The 22,728-nt window shown below is 35.8% G+C and overlaps 1 protein-coding gene across 4 annotated transcripts in view; it reads right to left on the bottom strand.

Annotated features, from left to right (window-relative positions):
- strbp (spermatid perinuclear RNA binding protein) overlaps window positions 1-22,728 on the bottom strand; it is a 231,765-nt gene that overhangs the window by 35,736 nt on the left and 173,301 nt on the right. For all 4 annotated transcript variants that reach the window (XM_051931765.1, XM_028809210.2, XM_051931766.1 and 1 more), the window contains exons 4-9: window positions 21,478-21,695; window positions 21,123-21,288; window positions 19,611-19,755; window positions 11,418-11,509; window positions 10,912-11,007; window positions 4,530-4,641 (exon numbers count right to left, since the gene is read on the bottom strand). In XM_051931765.1, the coding sequence (XP_051787725.1) occupies window positions 4,530-4,641; window positions 10,912-11,007; window positions 11,418-11,509; window positions 19,611-19,755; window positions 21,123-21,288; window positions 21,478-21,695 (829 nt within the window). The remainder of the gene's footprint in view (window positions 1-4,529; window positions 4,642-10,911; window positions 11,008-11,417; window positions 11,510-19,610; window positions 19,756-21,122; window positions 21,289-21,477; window positions 21,696-22,728) is intronic.

Raw genomic sequence — 22,728 nt, 5'->3', positions numbered from 1 at the left:
TAACCTTAACAATGCAAGGCACTTATAAAATACTACCTTCTACATATCATATCAATAAACTGCATGTCTAGTTCCCTAAGACCACATAAGGTAAAAAGGGTAAAGTAATGATGGAGGAATAGATAATTAAATATTACTAGAGTGACCATCCATCTTGGAGGACCTAATAAAGTATAAATATGGTATAGAATGTGGTGGCTACCTGTTGCAGCAACTCTGTACCTTTCTTTGTCTTTGTTGCTTTTTTTAAATATTGTTTTGTATTTTAAACAACCTTACAACTCAAACTACATTTACAACATTTTGGATCTGAGTTGAGTCCTAATCAAGTACCTGTATATCTGTGTGTGTGATGAGTAAAACTCTTGAAACTTGGATCATGGATTGTCTAACAATGTTGTATGATATTCACACTAACTCCAGGCTATTGGTTCAAGAATGACTACACTGTATCCTCAAGGAGAAGAAGGCTGAATTGGTGGGTCATAGGAGAAAGTTATAGCCCTTAGCCACAGGTAATCATTCATATTCCAAAACCAGATTGAACTTGGTGATTCTCAATACTCTCAAAAAAATCAACCAAGTCTCTCAACTGGAAGCCTAGCTTATACCTTTTTTTCAAACTATTAAACACATGACCAAGGGCTTTTGGAAAATACCTTAGCCAGATGCCACAATTGAAAAAAACATGTTTAATGTACCTAGTGGAGACTGGAAGCCTTGTGCCCTTTATTTTGTACTACACAGGACCCAGGCCACTTTCAAATGTGTTATGAATAAACTGCAAAAGCCTCACAATGTCTATAATTTTAATGACTTAGATGACATCATCATTAATTCCAGCATCTGGGAAGAACACCTATGCTATCTAGCAGCTACTGTACGTATAATTGCAACTTTGAAATCGACTAGTCTGTATATTAATTTCAGTACATGTGATTTTGATTTATCAGAAGATAAATATTTGGGGTCATTATTATGTCAAGACAAAAGTAAGCAACGATGGATGATCATAAAGCGAACAAGGGTCTCTAACACGTCGCTCGCAACCCCTTTCCAAGTAGCTCACCAAAGGGTTAATGAATCCTACATAAATTTGAAAACTTGATTAGTCAAATTAGGGGTGGGCGATCTTTCCAAAAAATCATATCATGATCCTTTTAACACAAAATCACAATCTACAATCTGAATTGCAATCTCTCTTTTCAATGTGGCATACATTTAAGAGAATATCCGGACTCAAACTCATCAAGACCTAAATAACACTTTATTTTAAATATCAAACAAAGTTGAATTCAATTGTTCTCTCCTTCGCTAGGTAAGCAGTGTTAAGGAACACGCCTGAAGCTGGCAAGTGAGTGAGGAAGGCCCCTTCCCTCAGTCCTCTGCGTGTTTCTTGGATTTGCGCAAATAAATCATACTGCAAACGAACTATGATACATAGCGAAATGAGAGAAGTCGCAAAATCAACCAGAATGTTCAAACATATTATAGAAAAAAACCTGATCTAATTCCGTTAAGTAGTTCTCTTGTGAAAAGCGGACAGATATACAGACAGACATTGGATTTTATGTATTATACAGTATATATATTAGTAAACCTTCAAAAAAAATGTGCAGTTAAAGTCTCAACAGCATTCTCAGCATTTCTGGAGCTTAGTAGAGCCAGATAACCATAAGAATCTTCACCAAGCAGCTCTGAAAATGTGTGCTTTGTTTGGGTGTTCAGAAGAAGACTGACAGATGAACATTTAAATGACCCCATAAGAGTGAACCTAAGTGGCTACATCCCACCATACACCTCTCTTGTTGACTCCATGCAGTGCCAGTCATCTGACTAACTAAAAAACACATCACACATGCAACTGGACATGTGAATAGTCTTGTGAAGTGAAACAGTGACATGTAACAAAATGACAAATGAATAAGTAATATCTGTGTATTTGTAATTGCATTGTTTTGTTTTGACAGCATTCATGTTTTAATCCAATAGTGTGAGATACACTAGAAAACGCACGCAGACATACAAAATGCATTTGCAGGTGAACTAAATATTTTTTTGTGATGTTTTAATGCAAAATGTGAGTTGTGGACACCAACATTTTGTAAATGTTCAGGCAAAACAAGCTTATTCAAGTTTGTTTGGGTTGAAATAAGCTATGAGAATAAATGTTAGAAAACATGAGTAGCTCTCAGAGGGAAAAAAAGTTGGAGACACCCGCCCTAGAGTGTTTCGGGAGTAATGGCTTAGGCCATACTCTGATAATAACTGAATGATGTCAACTATCCAAAGGTTACAGCTTTGATTTAGTTTGAACTCAATAGACACATATGTAAAGTTAACATGAATTATGAGATCTGTGAGACAGGGCTGGCTGTACTTGCCCCTGATATATCTATCCACTTAAAAAGACCCTAATGCCACTGTGTGTGTAGTACCTGAGTTGAGCTATGTGGTAAGGAAAGTAAAACCAAGAAGGCAGGTGTTTATCATCCATAAATGTGTAAAAATTTTAAAGATGTTAATAATAAAAGGGGAATAAGAGAAGCATAAGAATAGAGGAAAAGCATAAAGGAATAGCAAAAGGCATATTTAAAAATTCTGCCAGACTTTTACAGATTATCTGAATTAAATATACCTGAATAATAAATCCTAAAAAAACACTATAATAGTATGATAGCAACAGTAACTAGCATTTCTCTCAACACTTGGACCCTAAAGACTTTTTTTTTTTTCTTTTAACTTGCTACACAGTTTTATTAAAAGACATGGTGCTTTCACACTAAAATGAAGCACTGAGGAAACATGCTTGAGTACTGATTTTAAACAGGGCTTCTCTGTTTATTATACTGGACATGAAGAAGGCACCAATGAGGGTGGAGTAATCTCCTTTATAAAAGACCAACAATGTCTACCAAGAAATCTTTATTTATCTTTGCAGGTTTATATATTGCTTTGGAGAAGGTGCAGTGTGTAAGCCCTAACATCTAAGGCTGTGACTCAGCACCTCCCTCTAATGTTAACACAGTCACAGTGACTCCTATATGGATGCACAGTTATATTAATTTATAGAAGAGATAAAGTAATGTTACAAAACTAACAGTGTTCACTTAAGCATTATGAGAAGCCACCTCAAAAGAAGAATGGTATGAAAATTTCGATGGTACAGTAAACTTTCACAAAAAAACCTTGCCCATCTTAATTTTTCCCCAGTAATCCTTTGAGAAGGGTAGAAAAAATTCTTTCTACAGACCATAAAAATGGAAAATCCTTAACTATTTTTGTATTAACCAAACAAATTAAGATAGCTAAATATAAATACTCATCAGAATAATGTGAACAACATTAGGTATTTCAAGAGAACTCAAAATTTTATGTCAGTAATTTTCATACATGGAAGATTTTGCTTGTACCTTTTGTCAACCAAACATTACGTCAGAGTAACAACTGATGAGCATGGTTCAGTTATACAGTAGTAATGACAAAATGTACCTGACCTAAATGGATGAGTGTGATGGTGCAGGTCGGCCCCACTCTATCAGGTGCTTCCAGAATGCCTCTTAAACCCGCTACCACTGATAATGTACCCGAAAGATGATACAAACGCTGGCACAACACACATAGCAAGGGGTAGGTGCAAAAGTGAATCACTGCTTTTATTAAAACAGGCAAAACAGTGTTCAAAACAAAGTGCAGTGCTCAATCTGTAATAAATAAATAATCCATAAAAACAAGTGAATTGTGGAGGTTAAAATCTAAATAAAAATCCATTAACACTAGAATTACCAGATCCTACGAAAAAACTCGTAAATCCGGCCCAACTTAGTACCTGTTGCAATGCACAAACTGCTCTCTATGCTGTGGTTCCTATTACATTGAAGGGGTGCCTGATACTGACTGACTGAGTTTGCTTTCCTGGGGGAAGCGGCGGTCTTGGAACAGAAGCTTGTCGATGTTGCATCCTCTTTTGCTTTATCCATTGCCTTCTCTTGTAAGAAGCGACAACGAAGTTCCTCTGAAAGGTGAACCAAGAATGCTCTTCTTTTCTCAATGATCCCCGTGCATGCCTTGTACAATACATGTGCGTTGATTGCTGTCAAGTCAAACGTGTTATAGTAACCAGACACCCATGTGCTCGCACTGAATAAGCTCACACCTTCTGGTGCATGATGTCAACGCAGCACCGGGCAAAAAAGAAAGACAAATATATGTGACATTTTGAAGAAATCATTTTATGACCTGAATAGTACCAATCAGAAAACATTGTCGCACTAATGCAATATTATTTGAAAACGAACAGCATCAGATCAGCTGTATATTTATGGTATTTGTAAAAGCTTTTTTTTTTCAGTTTTATTTTCTCAGTCATATTCACGCCCTCCCTTGTCCCCACCCCTGATCTGACTCTAAATAACATTGCCAGTCCAGATCTGCCGCATGAGTTTTCATGCATTCTCTTTCTAACAATGCCCTATTAAATTATTACAATATATTTAACTTCAATACAGATAGGCCATCTGAATCCTTACCTGGCAATAGAATTCCAGAAGCCAGGCACTCCATTACCCGACGAAGAGCTTCTCCTGCCCCCAGGGGTCTATTACAAGTGGCAATAGCCTTTTCACAAATGAGTTCAAGTGGCTAGGAATAAGAGAGACACAATTAAGACAAAAAAAAAAACAGTACCACAAAAGCTCATCATTTATCAATTCACTTACAGCCATTTTTCCCCAAAGAGATTGGAACATTAAGTTAAAGGATACTAGAAACTGGGTTTTGCCTTGAATCAAGTACTAACAAATCAAGACTGGACCAAAGTATGAATCTGTTTGTAAGATAAAACTGCTTTGACAATGCAAACCTTAAATATAAAACAGGTCAGTATTGTGATGTGATTCATTAATTACCATTGCTTACACAAATTATATTTCTATACCTATGAAAGCTAAATTATTAAAAATCAGTTGACCTAACTGAACAAGACAACTTACTCCAAACGAATTTTCAAGTTCGTATAGTTGTAACATTTTAAATTCTATTGTATTTGCAAAGGTGAATTTGTTTAGAAGCTAGATTTTAAAAGCAGCATAGTTAGCTCTGCTACTTTAAGGTTCTGGTGTCCAGGTTTCAAATCCTACACCTACTTATCACTGTGGAGTCTGCACATTCTCCTCATGTTTGTTAAGGGACTTCTCAACTTACTCTGCCTTTCTTCCCAAATCTCCACGTGCATTCAGCTTATGTTAGGTTAATTATTGACCCTCAACTGGCCCCACTGTAAGTTAGTGGGGGTGTTTGCATGTGTGTGCCCTGCCCAGTGTTGTCTCCTACCCTCCAGTCTGAGATAAGCCCCCATACACTGAAACCCAGAACAGGACTGACACTAGAATTACCAGAGCCTACGAAAAAACTCGTAGATCCGTCCCATCTTAAATCGCTTCGCACCTCTCCATCAGCGTCTTTTGTCCTGTAAATGTGTCGATAAGCAGCAAGCAGCTTGCTATCACATCCCCCACCGCCACACAGTTTTCTCAGCTCAAGTCTGTTTACCTGCGTGTCATTTACTTGGAGTTGTATAGAGTGAGAAGTCAAGCAAAATGACACCTTTTATAAATACTATATCGTTATTTGGAACACATTCATTTCATGTGTGTTCTGTGTCTACAACAATCTATGTACAGTAAACACATCGTTAAAACAGAAACGTTTTTCATGTTTTAGTAATAATTGACAAAATGTAGACATGAAGTGTATAATGTGTTAAGCCTGAATTCTAAATATCAAATAAACAGTTTCACAAAAGGTACAAATATAACAGAACAAGTGCGCTTCTATTCAAGAATATAACTGCAGAAAAAGAACCCGCGGTTAGGGTGCAACATTGACACGCATTTGCTACGACCCCTTCGGTGGCGCAACGGTATCAACTGTTGACTTTGTAATCAAAACTTCACGGGTTTGACCCCGGACGAGTCCGTTTTGAGAAGTGAGCCGCTCTTATTCTTACTATTTTAGAATAAAAACATACATTTGATTTCAGTCTGTAATAGCCGGTGTAAATGTATGATACTTGCAAAGGTTAGCTTTGTTTTTTTTTTTTTTTGTTTAATTCAGTTTTATTCTCTGTCGCGTTCACGATCCCACCACTCCCTTCCCCCATCTAAAACTGCTGTTTTCACATTGTGTTGCTGTGATGCTGTGTTGCCGGGAAGCTCTACAGTCTACTTGTGACTTTACGCTGTAGGAAGTAAGTAAATAAATAAAGGTAAATAACTAAATAACATTCGATCTGGCTCTTATATACAAAGTACAGCGACGGCAGCTTCCAGCTGCAGCTATAGACTCTTCAGTACGCAAGCGACTCGCAAGCGACTCTCCATGCTAGTGTTTAGATCTGGAAGGTGTATGTGCCCCAAAAAAAAGTTTAACTGCATTCTCGTACCATTGCTTGGGTACTAAAGTGTCAGCAGGCAGTTTTCGTGGCATTACACAAATTTTTTGAGCATGCCCGTATCGATCAAACACTGCTGTTTTCACATAAAGACGTGCTATAACAGAAGTGAACTCAGATGATGACGACGGTTCTACATCAGAGAAAGAATGCATGTTGCACTTTTGCCATCGCTGTACTTTGTATATGTACACGGGAAGCTCTGCAGTCTACTTGTGACTTTACACTGTAAGAAGTAAGTAAATAATTAAGGTAAATAACATTCGATCTGGCTTTTATGTAAGTAATATAGTGAAAAGTCAAGCAAAATGACACCTTTTATTGGCTAACTAAAAAGATACAATATGCAAGCTTTCGAGGCAACTCAGGCCCCTTCTTCAGGCAAGATGTAAGTAACATATAAATGTTAATGTTTTGGGCACATGCACCGTTCAGATCTAAACACTAGAGCGGAGAGTCTATAGCTGAAGGTGGAAGCTGCCATCGCTGTACTTTGTATATAAGAACCAGATCTAATGATATTTACTTATTTACCTTTATTTATTTACTTACTTCCTACAGCGTAAAGTCACAAGTAGACTGCAGGGCTTCCCATGTACATACACAAAGTATAGTGACGGCAAAAGTGCGACGTGCATCCTTTCTCTGATGTAGAACCGTCGTCATCATCAGAGTTCACCTCTGTTATAGCGCGTCTTTATGTGAAAACAGCAGTGTCAAACAGGAGGGTGGGGGAGTGGGATCGTGAACACGACAGAGAATAAAACAATTTAAAAAAAAACAAAAAAAAAAACAAAGTTAACCTTTACAAGTATCATACATTTACACCAGCTGTTACAGACTGAAATCAAATGTATGTTTTTATTCTAAAATAGTAAGAATAAGAGTGGCTCACTTCTCAAAACGGACTCATCCGGGGTCAAACCCGTGAAGTTTTGATTACCAGTCAACAGTTGATACCGTTGCGCCACCGAAGCAGTCGTAGCAAATGCGTGTCAATTTCGCACCCTAACGCGGGTTCTTTTTCTGCAGTTATATTCTTGAATAGAAGTGCACTTGTTCTGTTATATTTGTACCTTTTGTGAAAGTGTTTATTTGATATTTGGAATGCAGGCTTAACACATTATCACTTCATGTCTACATTTTGTCAATTATTACTAAAACATGAAAAACTTTTCTGTTTTAACAATGTGTTTACTGTACACAGATTGTTGTAAACACGGAACATACATGAAATGCATGTGTTCCAAATAACGATATAGTATTTATAAAAGGTGTCATTTTGCTTGACTTCTCACTTTATACAACTCTAAGCAACTGACACGCAGGTAAACAGACTTGAGCTAAGAAAACTATGCGGCAGTGGGGGATGTAATAGCAGGTTGCTTGCTGCTTATTGTCACATTTACAGGACAAAAGACGCTGATGGAGAGGTGCGAAGCGATTTAATGTGGGACGGATCTACGAGTTTTTTCGTAGGCTCTGGTAATTCTTGTGTTAATTGCATTTGAGAATGTCAATTATGTTATGTCAAATTTAATATGCATGTTTTTTATTTCCAAATACAGCTGAAAAGATGTAGTATTTGGAATAAAAAACTAATTGGATACATAAAGTATCACATTTATTACTTTTTTCCAATATTGAGTCTTCAGAGATTTGATATTGTTATACATTTTCTTCGTCATCTATCAACAAAATAAAGTTATTATTTACAACATTCACACAGTAATAGTGCATGGGTTTTCATATGAACTATTGTTTTCTGCCTATCTAAATGATTGATAACACAAACATTTTAAAATTATCAAGGGTGAATTTTGAAAATCTAAAGTCTGCAATAGTCTAGTATTGGACAAATCTACCACTACCTGCTGCATTAATAACTGAATTTCTGCAATAAATAAAACAGTAAAGTCAGAAGTTTGAAAAAATGATAGGTGAGGAGGATGTTTTTCTGTTATTGTGCGTCTACAAACAGAAAGCAAGGAAAAATATAGGTGGGACACTTGGTTTTCAAAATAAGGATTCGGCTCCTTTTTTAGATTTAGATTTGGCAATTTTTTTTGCCAAGGGCACTGTTGTTAAAAAAAAAAGAAAAGAAAAATTATATCCTAGGCAAACTGTTGCTGGGATTTACAGATACATTTTTCTGTTACAGCACTGGCGGGTAAAAAGTTGTAAAACAAACATGCCAAGCAAGCAAAACATAACAATAACGTAAGACATGCTGCTGCTGATGATGATGATGATGAAAGTGGAACCAATCATAAGGAACTTGGACAATGGAATATACACCAGTCTATGACTAGCTTGACAAGTTTAATATTTGAAAACTGTTCGGAAATTGAAATAAATCTAAAATAATTGAGCCAGTCTTCATCCAAACTAAGAAAAAGCGTTTAACCTTATTTGCAACCAAAAGTGCAAATTTCACAGTCATGAAAGTAAACTAGACGTATTTTCTGGGAAGTGTGACAGTGGTGAGGTCTGCAGTAGAAGTGACAGATGCATTCAAGGTGGAGGTGGGATTACATCAGAGATCGGCTCTGAGCCCTTTCTTATTTGCAATGGTGATGGACAGGTTGACAGACGAGTTTAGACAGGAGTTCCCGTGGACTATGATGTTTGCTGATGACACTGTGATATGTAGCGATAGTAGGGAGTGGGTTGAGGAGACCCTGGAGAGGTGGAGATATGCTCTAGAGAGGAGAGGAATGAAGGTCAGTAGGAACAAGACAGAATACATGTGTGTAAATGAGAGGGAGATCAGTGGAATGGTGAGGATGCTAGGAGTAGAGTTGGTGAAGGTGGATGAGTTTAAATACTTGGGATCAATAGTACAGAGTAATGGAGATTGTGGAAGAGAGGTGAAAAAGAGAGTGCAGGCAAGGTGGAATGGGTGGAGAAGAGTGTCAGGAATGATTTGTGATATTTGGATATTATCAAGAGTGAAAGGGAAAGTCTACAGGACGGTAGTGAGACCAGCTATGTTCTATGGGTTGGAGACGGTGGCACTGACCAGAAAGCAGGAGACAGAGCTGGAGGTAGCAGAGTTAAAGATGCTAAGATTTGTATTGGGCATGACGAGGATGGACAGGATTAGAAATTAGGACATTAGAGGGTCAGCTCAAGCTGGATGGTTGGAAGACAAAGTCAGAGAGGCGAGATTGCGTTGGTTTGGACATGTGCAGAGGAGAGATGCGGAGTATAATGGGAGAAAGATGCTAAGGATTGAGCTTCCAGGGAAGAGGAAAACAGGAAGGCCTAAGGGAAGGTTTATGGAAGTGGTGAGAGAGGACATGCAGGTGATGGGTGTAACAGAACAGGACGCAGATGACAGAAAGATATGGAAGTAGATGATTCGCTGTGGCAACCCCTAACGGGAGCAGCCGAAAGAAGAAGAAAAAGAAAGGAAGAGGTGAACTTAAATGGCTGTAAATAGAACAGTGGTAGCATTAATCTTACTGAATATATTTGGTTCAGCTCCTTCTCACTTAATTATCCATAATATTACTAGTGTCTTAAAAGTGTCTTTTCTAATTTGGGTATGTTATGAAAAAAAAAAAAGCAAAATAATTTCCTTTCCACAACCGAAACCACTGCAACCTTAATAGAAAACCTCATATATGTGAATGGAAAAAATATAGCTAAATTCCTGTGGATAGCTTCTCTTTGTGGAAAAAAAGGCTATTCACTGCAATGCGACTGTGATCATGGCATTGCATTCTACTGCAAAACAGTAAAAACGTTGTACACAAATCACATGGTGTTTTACAAGATGAATATATATATGCTGCACAAAATTATAAAGATTTGTCAAATTAACATATAATATACTATGTACTGCATTCTCACTGGATATAGTATATAGGACATTACTTAAAAGTGTAGTCAATTTGATTGTTTGGTGTTAATGTACATTTCATAATGTCATAAGTGTTTTTAAAAGACAGCAGTATTCCATGCTACTAATTGATGATTTTTTAGCCACGCATAGTTTATTGAGATGCTTTGGCTAGGAAGCATTATCAAATCAGTGACCAGACTGCTAGTACATGATAGGATGCCTATAAAAGCAAATGTGTAATTTACCATGAACACATTATAGACATGGGCTTAAAAATTGTTCTGATCATATCTAAGGGATTTGAAGGATTTGAAAATTAAAAAAAAAAATTTGAAAGAAAAAAAATGAAAAAGAAAAAAAAAAGTTAAAACAACCTGATTCTTTTCAGCACTCTCCCTTTTAAATGGTGGACAAAACATATCCAAACAAGGTCAAAAAACACGAGTGTGCTTAAGTAAAACTTACTTTTAGTAAGATACAGAGAATAATAAAAAATATTTTTATATTTGTGAAATATAAAACTATATTTGTGAAAGACAACTCACAATCATCGGTATGTTTTCTGGATTACACAAGCCATATTTTTTAAGAGTGAAATATCAATACTTACCCATCCTTTTAAAGGCTCCCATGTGGGTACTCTGTTGCATAAATCTCGGAGAATACGGAGAACAATTACACATGATTTTAATCCGTTAACTCTTGCCTGAAAGAACACAAATGATGGCAAGCGTACACAGTTATGGAGAAATAAACTAAAAATTAAAAAAAAAATACTGTGATTAATAAAGTTTTCATAGTAAAATTAGAACATGCAAAAATTATTAAAAACAAGCAATACTTTGTATTTATATGTGTATATAATATACATACTTATATAAACATATACATAAATACATATATATTATATACATAAAGATATTTATTTACAGACAGTAGTAGAAAAACAAAAAATGTAATTGCTTTTGTAGCCTTATGACCATTTACACATTTTTCTTAAATTATCATGTGAAAATTAAGTAAATAAACAATAAGAAAATAACTCTATTCTATAATAAATCATCTTACTAGCTCCATAGGGCTACAATAACAACAAGGTAAGAACAAATAGCCAACCTGAAACCATTTGGCATGTCGCAGAGACGCCAAGGCCTTTAGGCATTTCTGCCTGTCCAATAAGTCTGGAGGATCTTTCAGCACAACATTTTCTATTGATAAAAATGGGGAAAAGCAGAAAAAAGACAGATACAATTTGACCAAGGGAATTCTGTCAGTGAGAAGGCAAAAGCAGCCTTTAATGGGCAAATTTCAGACTTCAGATATTTTCAATGTTTTTTAATATGCACAGTGGTTATTGTTTTAAACAGCCATTAAATAAGTAATATGAACATGTGCAACTGAAGCAACAAACGTTCGATAGCATATCAATGACCCCAACACTGTCAAATATAGTTAAATACAGAAAGGTCTTATAGGTCATCGAATGTAAAACAGGAGCATAGCACTTTTTAGGTTAACAGATGTTTATTTAATTGATGCATAGCCTCAGACTTTAACATAACAAAATTAATAAACTAGTGCAATGAGTTCCACTAGTTTACACAAATCCTCTTCATTGAAGTTTTTTTTTTTTTTGGTTCTTTATTTCGCCTTATACAATTTCTTGTATTCGGAATTTGTTATTTTTCGCATACCCCATGGGGTCAGAGCGCAGGGTCAGCCATTGTACAGCACCCCTGGAGCAATTGAAGGTTAAGGGCCTTGCTCAAGGGCCCAGCAGAGTAGGATCTCTTTTGGTAGTGACGGGGATTCGAACCGGCAATCTTCGGGATACCAGCGCAGATCCTTAGCCTCAGAGCCACCACTCCGCCCTAAGTTCATAGCCTGACTTAAAAGTATGAAATGTCTGCAGATGATTAACTGTTTTACCTGTTGTTGACTACTTTTGCATCTTTAATTCTTTTAAATTTCTAATAGTCATAGACACTGTGTGAAAATTAGGATGGTAGAGGCACATTAATTGTAATAATTGTATTCAGTTCTGATATTTTATTTCTAAAATATTTGTTTAAAATCTTCAAAACAAAAATAAAAAAATATATGTTAAATAACTTTCTTGAGAGGGTTACTGTACATTGTTAACAGATTGGCAAAGTGGCAGGAAAAATACGCTGATGGTTAAGACATGGTTCTATGAATCACAAGGGCAGTGCACTTCAATCTTACTGTAAGACATTTAATCTGCTTGTAGTCTAACTTAAGTATATATGTGTACTATAGCTCTGTAATTGCCAAGTACTTTGCAACTGCTTTTGCTATACTAAGTATAAAATAAGATTATTTATCTGAGGATAGCTACATTTATTTTACTTAGAAACACCTAAATATATACAAGTACCCCACACAAATCTACAGTAATACATAAGAATGAAAATATATATGAGCAAGGTAAAAAATACAAAGTCACTAGCCATATATTTCACAAGAAACATTTTAATTTCATCAAATTTCACACACATCTAGGGTCTTTCTTAATTCTTTCAATAATTAGTAGTAATTCTAGTCCAGACACTATAGTCATTGAATCTGAATTTACTGAACGGTCATAGATGTACACATCAAAATGGATGTTAACTATAATTAGTACAGAGGTGCCGATTACATTTAAAGTAACTGTCAAATCTATAAAGTGGTATGCTCTTGTTTGGAAGCCTAGTTGTGTGGCAGATATTTACATGGTTCTTCAACATGTCCACTAAATTTAAACAGGAAATGCTAAGAAATACCAGATAAATAAATTGACCTGCAAAAAAAAAAATAAATAAATAAAATAATATCAAAACCATATTAAATATCTGCTACAGGGAATAAGTGTCAGAGGTGTATAAACTGGGTTAGACAATGGAGAGGTGTCAAACAAGCACAAAACAAAAAAAAAACACAAGATAGCTTAATTAGAAATATGTGAGCATGCAAAAGATTCTAAAATACATGATTAAAATGTTCCAAATTCGACAATTCCACAGCCATAATTAAATATGATTATTTTTATTTGTTTAAGAATTTACACTAGAAAGTACACTAGACTAAGTAAATTTGGAACTTTTTTGACAGAATTGATTTGTTTATTAGTTTAGCAGTCTGTCCACACTGTGTGCAAGTTATACAAAAATAAGACAGAAGATAAAAAAAAGCAGTTAATCAAGTGAACTTGCACCAGCCTTCCATAAGACTGAGTCAGACACCAGAATTCCTTCATGCTCTGCCCCAGACCTAAAAAAAAAATCTGTATCTTAATTTTAACAAACTTTTGTTATACTCCTGACTTTCGTTTTCCCTCCAGTTCTTTACATAAGCCATTGCAGTGAAAGGCAGAAACTGTTTCAACCACTGTTTATTCATTATACAAACTAAGATCAATGCCATGGACATTAGCGCTACTGCTAAAGGGATCTAGCATCACAGGTTTTCCTCCCATGTCCCTAAAGACATACGGGTTATATTAACTGGCAATTCTTGAATTTAATTGTGAATTTGAGAAAGTTATGACAAATGCTATCTGGCACAACCTACTGATAAACATTTACAAAATGTATTTAGCTGAAACAGTCTACACCTAAAATATTTTTTAAATATATACTGCAGCCTATGGAAAAAAATACTCCACATGATGCATGTAACACCAACAAACAAAAGACAAACCAAAATGCAAAACAATACTGCCTCAGATTATGTTAAATTATAATGGCATCATGATCCTGCATGCCTTATAAAATATATTAGGTGTTTCTTCTGCTCTGTAACTTAAAAAATAATAAAAACAACACAAAATGCACATTGTGCCTTCAAAATGAAGGATGCATATGCATTGTAGCAGAAAAACCATGCAATAGTTGGTTATATAAATCTGTACATGGCCAAGCATCACTTTTATATACTACTGATCATTAACCAAATAACATAGCTGTTCCAAGGTTTTTAGATGTTTGGCTAATCAAGAACACCGCGATAGTGATTACTTCATATAAATTCCTTTTTTTTTTCCTCCTTAAACATGGAAGGAATGTCTGACTGGATCTGAATTAAGATGTATTACTTTATGTCTTAATTCACTGCAATTAAATCCTTGAAAATCAAACAAATGAATAATATATACTCAGTTCTAGTTTAACTAGTGATGAGTGACCCACAGGGTTTGCTTCGTCATGAGTTTGACGAAATCACGTAAATGTTTGCTCAACTCCTCAAAACACATTGAAGTCAGTGGGGAAGAAAGAACTGAACTAGTTTTGAGTTGCTTATAATGGTGCAACTTGTTGTTTTAGCCTTCTTAGTGTTACATTTTTTTTTCCAAAAAAAAAAAAATGTAAAAAGCATTGCATTTTTTTTTTTTTGCTTCCAAAACTACATTTTTTATTAAATCTCACCTTTCTACTATACAACATGTAAAACACTAAAAGTACAAAGTCAGAAGGGTACAAAGTATAATAATGATACAAATAATAATGAATAATAAAAATAATATGAACAGCACAGTGCACATGTGCGAGTGACGTGAGTGTCACTTTCGGATTCACCAGAATCACTTTCTGTTTCACTGACTGTTTCAATTTCACTGCCTGAAGACAGATTCACCTAATCGTCACTCCTGATGGGATGCGTTTCTTACGAGACACCATTATGAGGCTAGGATAAGATACATCTACCCCATTGCCCAGGTAACGCTCGGGCCTTAGATTTATGCAAGACACGCCTATACTGTTGCCGAAGTAATATTCAGCACTAATGCTGTTGGCACTTTTACGGCCTAAGTAACCCTCGGGTCTTACGTGAGATACATTTATACTGTTGTCCAAGTGACCTTCAGGGCTAATGCTTTTAGCACTGTTTTTATAGCCCGAGTGACGCAAGGGTCTAACGCTAAGGAGGTTAAGTGTCCATTAGGGCTAGGGAAGCATTTGCCAAGTTTGTTGGACTGGTTATTGTGGTCAGAAATGTGATCTGAATTGTGAAGCAGTGATAACCCCATTGGGCTATTTTGTCTCAAAAAAACCAAAGGCGCAATTGGGACAACCACGAACAAATTACAGCAAATGGCCACAAACTAGCAGCAAGTAAAAAAAAAAAAAAATGTGTATCACTGCGGTCACAGAGTTCCAATCTTGGGGCACACCTTAGCCGGGCCATGAAGCAGCAAGTCGTGACACAGGGTTAGTCTGTTTTGTTTTCGGTATCTGTGCAGATGCCTTGTACTTTTTTCTTCCATGAAGAAAACAGAAACACCTTATAAACATTAATAAATCTTTTGTTATTATTATGTCACAGTTTAGCATGTGTTTTCTTACTTGGGGAGGGTTTCTTTAAGGCAAGTTTTAAGATCTAGCTGGGCACATGGCTATTTAATCATGCAAATTAGCCAGGCAGACACAGTTATATGTCCAGTGGCAGTACTCATAATATTCTCATTATGGACAGCTAATGTACTGCTCAAAATACTGTAAGGTTTTTATTTTTAATGCATGCAGAGTGAAAATCTGGAGTACTGATTACATGATGACATCACATATGCTTGAAGCAGTTCTGCAACAATCTCACAGTACGCATGCTTGAAAGATCTGTGCATAGCTGCTACAGCTCTGTTATGTCACTCTGGCCTTGCAAAGCATCCTAGGGCAGAAAAAATGTTCATCTGACCGCCCGCAGGTAAATTTCCAGGAAAATATTCTGTGAACAAGGCACTGGCAAAACGGTATATTCACTGTGGAAAAACGTTATGGTGAATTTTGCTAATCATAGTTTGAGATGGAAAAGGAAAAAAAAATCTGATAACAAGCATACTTTGAGATGAAAAAAAATGATGCTAACAATTAACTCAATTCGTCAACCCACAATATTAATGAAAAAACATTTATTTATTAATTTTTTCTATTGTTTTCAATTTACAAACACCAAAAAGCCACTATTAGGGTCCAATAATAAAGTAAAGCAATATCAATATAACAGTGAGAAAAACAAAGAGGTATTCCACTATAAAAAGTAATTATATTAGGCTAAGTCTTCAAATATAAATGCTTCAAAAAATCAAAATACAGTAGTTTATTAATCTACTGAATGGTTAAGAATACAGTAATCCCTCGCTATATCGCGCTTCGCGGCTTCACTCTATCGCGGATTTTATATGTAAGCATATTTAAATATATATCGCGGATTTTTTGCTGGTTCACGGATTTCTGGGTCTTTTAATTTCAGGTACATGCTTCCTCAGTTGGTTTGCCCAGTTGATTTCATACAAGGGACGCCACTGGCAGATGGCTGAGAAGCTACCCAACTTACTTTTGTCTCTCTCTCGCGCTGACATTCTCTGATCCTGATGTAGGGGGATTGAGCAGGGGGGCTGTTCGCACACCTAGACGATACGGATGCTCGTCTAAAAATGCTGAAAGATTATCTTCACATTGCTCCCTTCTGTGCAGCTGCTTCGTGAAGCAACATGCTGCACGGTGCTTTGCATACTTAAAAGCACGAAGGGCATGTATTGATTTTTGATTGTTTGTTTATCTCTGTCTCTCTCTCTTTCTCTGCTCCTGATGGAGGGGTTGTGAGCTGCTTCGCATACTTAAAAGCCAAACAGCCCTATTGATTTGTTTGCTTTTCTCTCTCTCTCTGACTTTATCTGCTCCTGACGCGCACTCCTTTGAAGAGGAAGATATGTTTGCATTCTTTTAATTGTGAGACGGAACTGTCATCTCTGTCTTGTCATGGAGCACAGTTTAAACTTTTGAAAAAGAGACAAATGTTTGTTTGCAGGGCGGCACGGTGGCGCAGTGGGTAGCGCTGCTGCCTCGCAGTTGGGACACCTGGGGACCTGGGTTCGATTCCCGGGTCCTCCCTGCGTGGAGTTTGCATGTTCTCCCCGTGTCTGCGTGGGTTTCCTCCGGGTGCTCCGGTTTCCTCCCACAGTCCAAAGATATGCAGGTTAGGTGGATTGGCGATTCTAAATTGGCCCTAGGGTGTGCTTGGTGTGTGGTTGTGTTTGTGTGTGTCCTGCGGTGGGTTGGCACCCTGCCCGGGATTGGTTCCCTGCCTTGTGCCCTGTGTTGGCTGGGATTGGCTCCGGCAGACCCCCCGTGACCCTGTGTTCGGATTCAGCGGGTTGGAAAATGGATGGATGGATGTTTGTTTGCAGTGTTTGAATAAAGTTCCTGTCTCTCTACAACTTCCTGTGTTTCTGTGCAAATCTGTGACCCAAGCATGACAATATAAAAATAACCATATAAACATATGGTTTCTACTTCGCGGATTTTCACCTTTTGCTGGGGGTTCTGGAACGCAACCCCCGCGATGGAGGAGGGATTACTGTATTTTATTTTGCACTACACTGATGAAAACTGAAAATGAAATCACATTCATAAATTTAATTTAATGTCAATCATCGATGACAACCAACCACAAATGCCTTACATTGCCAATCAGAAGTGAAACTACTGACTTGAAAAGAGGAGCAGTTCACAGTGTCTCAAGAAAAATCAGTATTATCAATAGTATGGTCATGGTGGTTTTAGTTTGCTGTGGGGGCTAAAGTCAACCTTCAAAGACTATTCCTATCTTTTTCAAATACTGTACATTCAAACAAAACATTTAGAAATGAATTAAAAAAATATGAAATGTAAAAGTTAACTGTATTAAAATATCAATACTTGACAACATATACAGTAGATACTGATGACCTCTACTGAAATAATTTAAATGTTATTAAAAATCGCATTTTAAGCCCTTGCAGCAAGGTAAGTGACATTATGGTACACCTAGATGTGTTAATTGCATACAATAACATAATTAATTAAAGAGGTGTTTTTATATTTTCATTTTTATGGGAGTGCAATTTTAAAGTCTTAATGACTGCAATGATTCATTTACATAGAATTTAAATATTTACGAAGTATACCTTTTATTTGTACAATAACAATGATGATAAAATGATTCTTAAACTAAAAGCTGTGGAAAAAAAACCTGACTTTTCTAGAAATTATAAACCAAGTGAAATTCTGAAAGCAGGGCATGAAGGGACAGACACCACTCATATCTGTGGAATGTATAATGAAAAAGACTGAAGATATCATTTTTATTAATTAGTTATCGACTTGATTAGTGACTAAAAACAAAAAAAGAACAACTATACTCCATGAAATTAAATAATATCTGATAAATTTTACATTTTTATTATAAAATGTTAAGGTATGCACTACACCTATTTATAAATAAGTTGAGCCTATATATCTTGAAATATAGAGGTGCAGAAGTTTAAAAATATAAATAACATAAATTTCACGGAGTACAGTAACTAAAAGGAAAAACAAAATAGCCAAGCGACTCAGAGCACTTCTAAGAATGGGATAAGAACAACAGCAACAGTCTTGCCCAGGCTGGGCCAGTGCCTCATTTTCCATGACAGACAGGGGCCAGTTGGTCAAAGGTCTGACATAGTCCGGTAATGCTTGGCAATCTACCAGGGGTAGGCTTTGAAAGCTGAAGCAACAAAATGATTAGTAAGTAGTAAATACAACTGAGAATCAGCATTTTAAATGTACGTATTTCATGGCTTTAGACTTCAAATATTTTCAGATACTTTACTTTAAATGATGCACCCCTAACACTGAATATAAAGAAACTGAGGTGCTGTAGACAATGAAACACCTCAAGGGGCTTGACATTCATTGCAAACCTGCCATGGTTCAGATTTACTTACAGAACATTGAAATAGGAATCAATTTTAAATCTAAATGAGGATGGTTTTTCTTTCTCCTAGGTTAGAATAATCAGGTTTATATTTAGGGCTGATTAACTTTATTTAATTAGTGGTGTATTTGCTTTGCATGTATTTAATTAGCAAACATTTTCCCCCAAAGTCACAAAGTAATTTTAAACATTTATTACTATAAAAATGTATAGTTCTCAAAAAGTAAACAATTGTTTATGAGGGGGAAACATACAAGTCAGCTGGCAAACTAAAACATAAAACTTAATCATTGTGCAAATACATGCAACATAAAATTTAGATTTTATCATGCATTTATGTTTACTTAGATAAAACTGTTAAATGCTACTGTGAGGTTAACTTTTGGATGAATTTTTTAAGTGAATTGTGTATTTTTAAATTTCTTAGAAGTAAATCATTTTGGTAAGTTAATCAGGAGCTCTAAATATGGTATAAAACAACGCAATAAAATAAAAAGAGGTAACATTAAATACATTAAAAAAGACTAAGGAAAGTTAAAAATGTTAGGTCACAACAGACAATCAACATAATACCTCCATCAGTCTTCTCCAAGTCTTCTCTCATACGAGGAGAAGTAAGGGTCACCTTCAGGCATAAATTTGGATGTTTTGTGTTGCAGATCAAGATAGCTGCTTCATCTATACACTTCTTTAATTGATAGGTGTCCTCTGTAAGTTTCTGAAAGTACATTAAGGCTTTCAATCACCAATTCACATGCCTAAATTACATTTTGTTATTAAAAACACCACATAGAAATGCATATACGATAAAAAATAAACCATAAAAAATACAACCCATTTTTGAACATAAATATTAAAGACAGAGAATCTAGCATTAAGGGGACGAAAATGATTCAATATAAAAATATTATTGTTATAATCATTTGCAATATTTAGATTCTTCTTGCTGAAAATGCTTCATATTCTTAAATGTAAGACAGACTGAATCAGTTTTAAAAACTACATGATGATGTACAAATGTGTGGGTCAGTTTAAGTTATTTGAGTTTTTGATTTACAGTACAGTAATATTGCTTCACTGTCCTTCTAGTGAGTTTTAAACCTTTTTTCTGTAATAAAGCACTACAAATGTTTGCCGATTTCCAATTAACTGACATATTTGAGTTCAAGTTCCAAATTACATTAAAAAATACATTCTGAAAAAGATAAAAGCAGGACTTGGTTACTAGCGACTTCTGCTCTTATAGATATTCATAACTAGAGCCCGATCTGCATCATTTTTTTTTATACCCAGAGGCAAGCAATAAACAGCAATAGTTTTTATTACATCTAATTAAACAAGCAGAATCACCATCATTCCTTAGCCCAGACCTAAGGAGCAACTTATTGCTAGGAATCATAATGAAATCTTTAAAACAGTAAACTAAGCTGATCAATCATAAAAGAAGTCTCAGAATTATCTTGGAGCTAGTATCTTTATTGATTATTAAACACATATATGAACTTGGAAATCATTACTTCCCAGAAGCTGCTCTTCGCTTTAACAAATTTTATAAAATGCAATATTTGATACAGTCATTAAAAAGTTACTAAAAAAAATGTACCTATGTGCTCATAGCCACCCTTAAATTAATAAAGCAGGCTTAAGAATAGTATGCAATGTTATAGATCTTCATTACACTTACAAACACTTTATTACATTATGCTAGGTACGCTTTGCTGTTTTACATGTATTTAGCTTACATGCATCAATAAGCATATTCTATAAACTACCACAGTAAAAACTTAACATAATGACCATGAAAAGTAAAATGCAATTTTTTCAGCAAGCAGCATCCAATTATCAATTCTCAGGAGGTAATGTTCTGGATTTATTATCTTGCACCAGCTATTAATAAAAACTCTTTTTTTCAGATTTTGCAGCAACATTAAAAATCTTGCTTGTAAGTGTGTTCCCTTTTCCCACAAATGTACTACAATGGTTTTCAGTTGATTAATGCCAAGGCTATCTTGCTGCATTCTGGGCGAGGAAAAAATCCTTTGAAAATTAATCATTGTGACAGCAAGTTTTCCAAAATTAACTCACCTGAATCTGTGGAGGAAGGTTGTCGCACACTGTACATAACAAGGCCTCTGTAGGCTTCTCCTTGCACATGAGAACAAGCTCGAGGTCCATGTCGCCTTTTATCAGTAAACCCTTAGCCACAAGCCCAATTCTCATTACGCCACACAATGTCCCACATCTCTGATCCCTGAGATAAAGCAAATATTAACAAAGAAACACAATTCACTAGAAATATGTTCTATGTGGACAGTATTTATGTTCTTCAAGTAACATGATATAATTTTGCTCATTAACATTCTTTTGTACACGGCTATTAGATTTTTAGTAAAAAATGGGAAAAAAATTCATATTTAAAGAAATGCAATTGACAGCTTACACTGCATTACTGTCAGAACTGTCCTCAGTCTTAATGTCTTCTTTGTCTGGCTTCACCATCTTGTTGACTTCATCTAACCAGTCTGAGACATGCTTCAGGGCACGTTCAACGGTGGAGACCAGGTTCTGGACAGCCTCCAGTTCCTCTGATGAAGGGTAGATTGTAGAGTGTTTTGCCATAACATGGCGGTCATCATTAGCAAAGGATCGAATGGACCTCTAGGAGTAAAAAAAAATTAGTTGTAAATACAGATTTCTTATAATCTTCATTGATAAAACTGTATTACTGAACATAATAGAGGTATACATTTAAAGACAAAAATTTTTATTACACCTATCTGAAATTCACTTACAGTTTTTGTTGAAATTTTATTTGATAGCAAGAAATGAAACCTGGCTAAATATTAAAGAAGGGATGAGTATAACAAAGGATAGACAGAACAGAAATGAAGGTGGGGTTGCTGTTTAGGTCAAACAGTTAAATGCAAGTCCTTTTCAGTTGGACAATGAGCCCCATCTTAATGGTGACATCTGGCTTTGCCTAGAAAGCATTAGAAAAAGAGGCCTTACTGTATTTAAGGAGTGTGTTATAGACCACCCAATGCAGACAGTACAACATACCTCTTTTTAGTAATATTAAAAAGGCAAGTTTACAGGGGGATACTACTGTATAGTCATGGGGGACTTTAATTATTCGAATATTAACTGGGATAACCTTGCAAAGGACACAGCACAAGAGCAGGAGTATTTAGAAGTAATCAGCGACTGTTTTTTAACACAGTATATTAAAGCACCAACACAGGGTGAAGCCTGTCTGGATTTAGTATTTTGTAATAATCAGGACAGAATTGAGGGTGTAGAAGTGATTTAAGCACTAGGGTCAAGTGACCATAATATAATACAACTCTCAGTGTTTTGTAGGAGTGTGGATACAAAGACGAAAATTGTTAAGTTTAACTTTGGTAGGGCAAATTTTGAGCAGATGTGGCAATGACTAAGGAGGATAGACTGGGATAAGCTTTTAAATGTGGAGACAGTCAAGGAGCTATGGAACAGGTTTAAAAATTTACATATAATGCAAGACAGGTACATACCTAAATTTGGAATTACTAGGAAATTTAAAAAATTCCACAGTGGGTTAACAAAGACTTAAAAAGAAGCTGCAAAGGAAAAAAAAACAGCTGTATATTGCATATAAGACTAATAACTCCAAATTGAATTGTAAGGCATATGAGAACATGAGGGCAACCAT

The sequence above is a fragment of the Erpetoichthys calabaricus genome, chromosome 9 (assembly GCF_900747795.2).
Source record: "Erpetoichthys calabaricus chromosome 9, fErpCal1.3, whole genome shotgun sequence".
Taxonomy (NCBI): Eukaryota; Metazoa; Chordata; class Cladistia; order Polypteriformes; family Polypteridae; genus Erpetoichthys; species Erpetoichthys calabaricus.
Note: the sequence above shows the minus strand (reverse complement) of the source record. Positions and strands in the feature narration are given on the sequence as shown.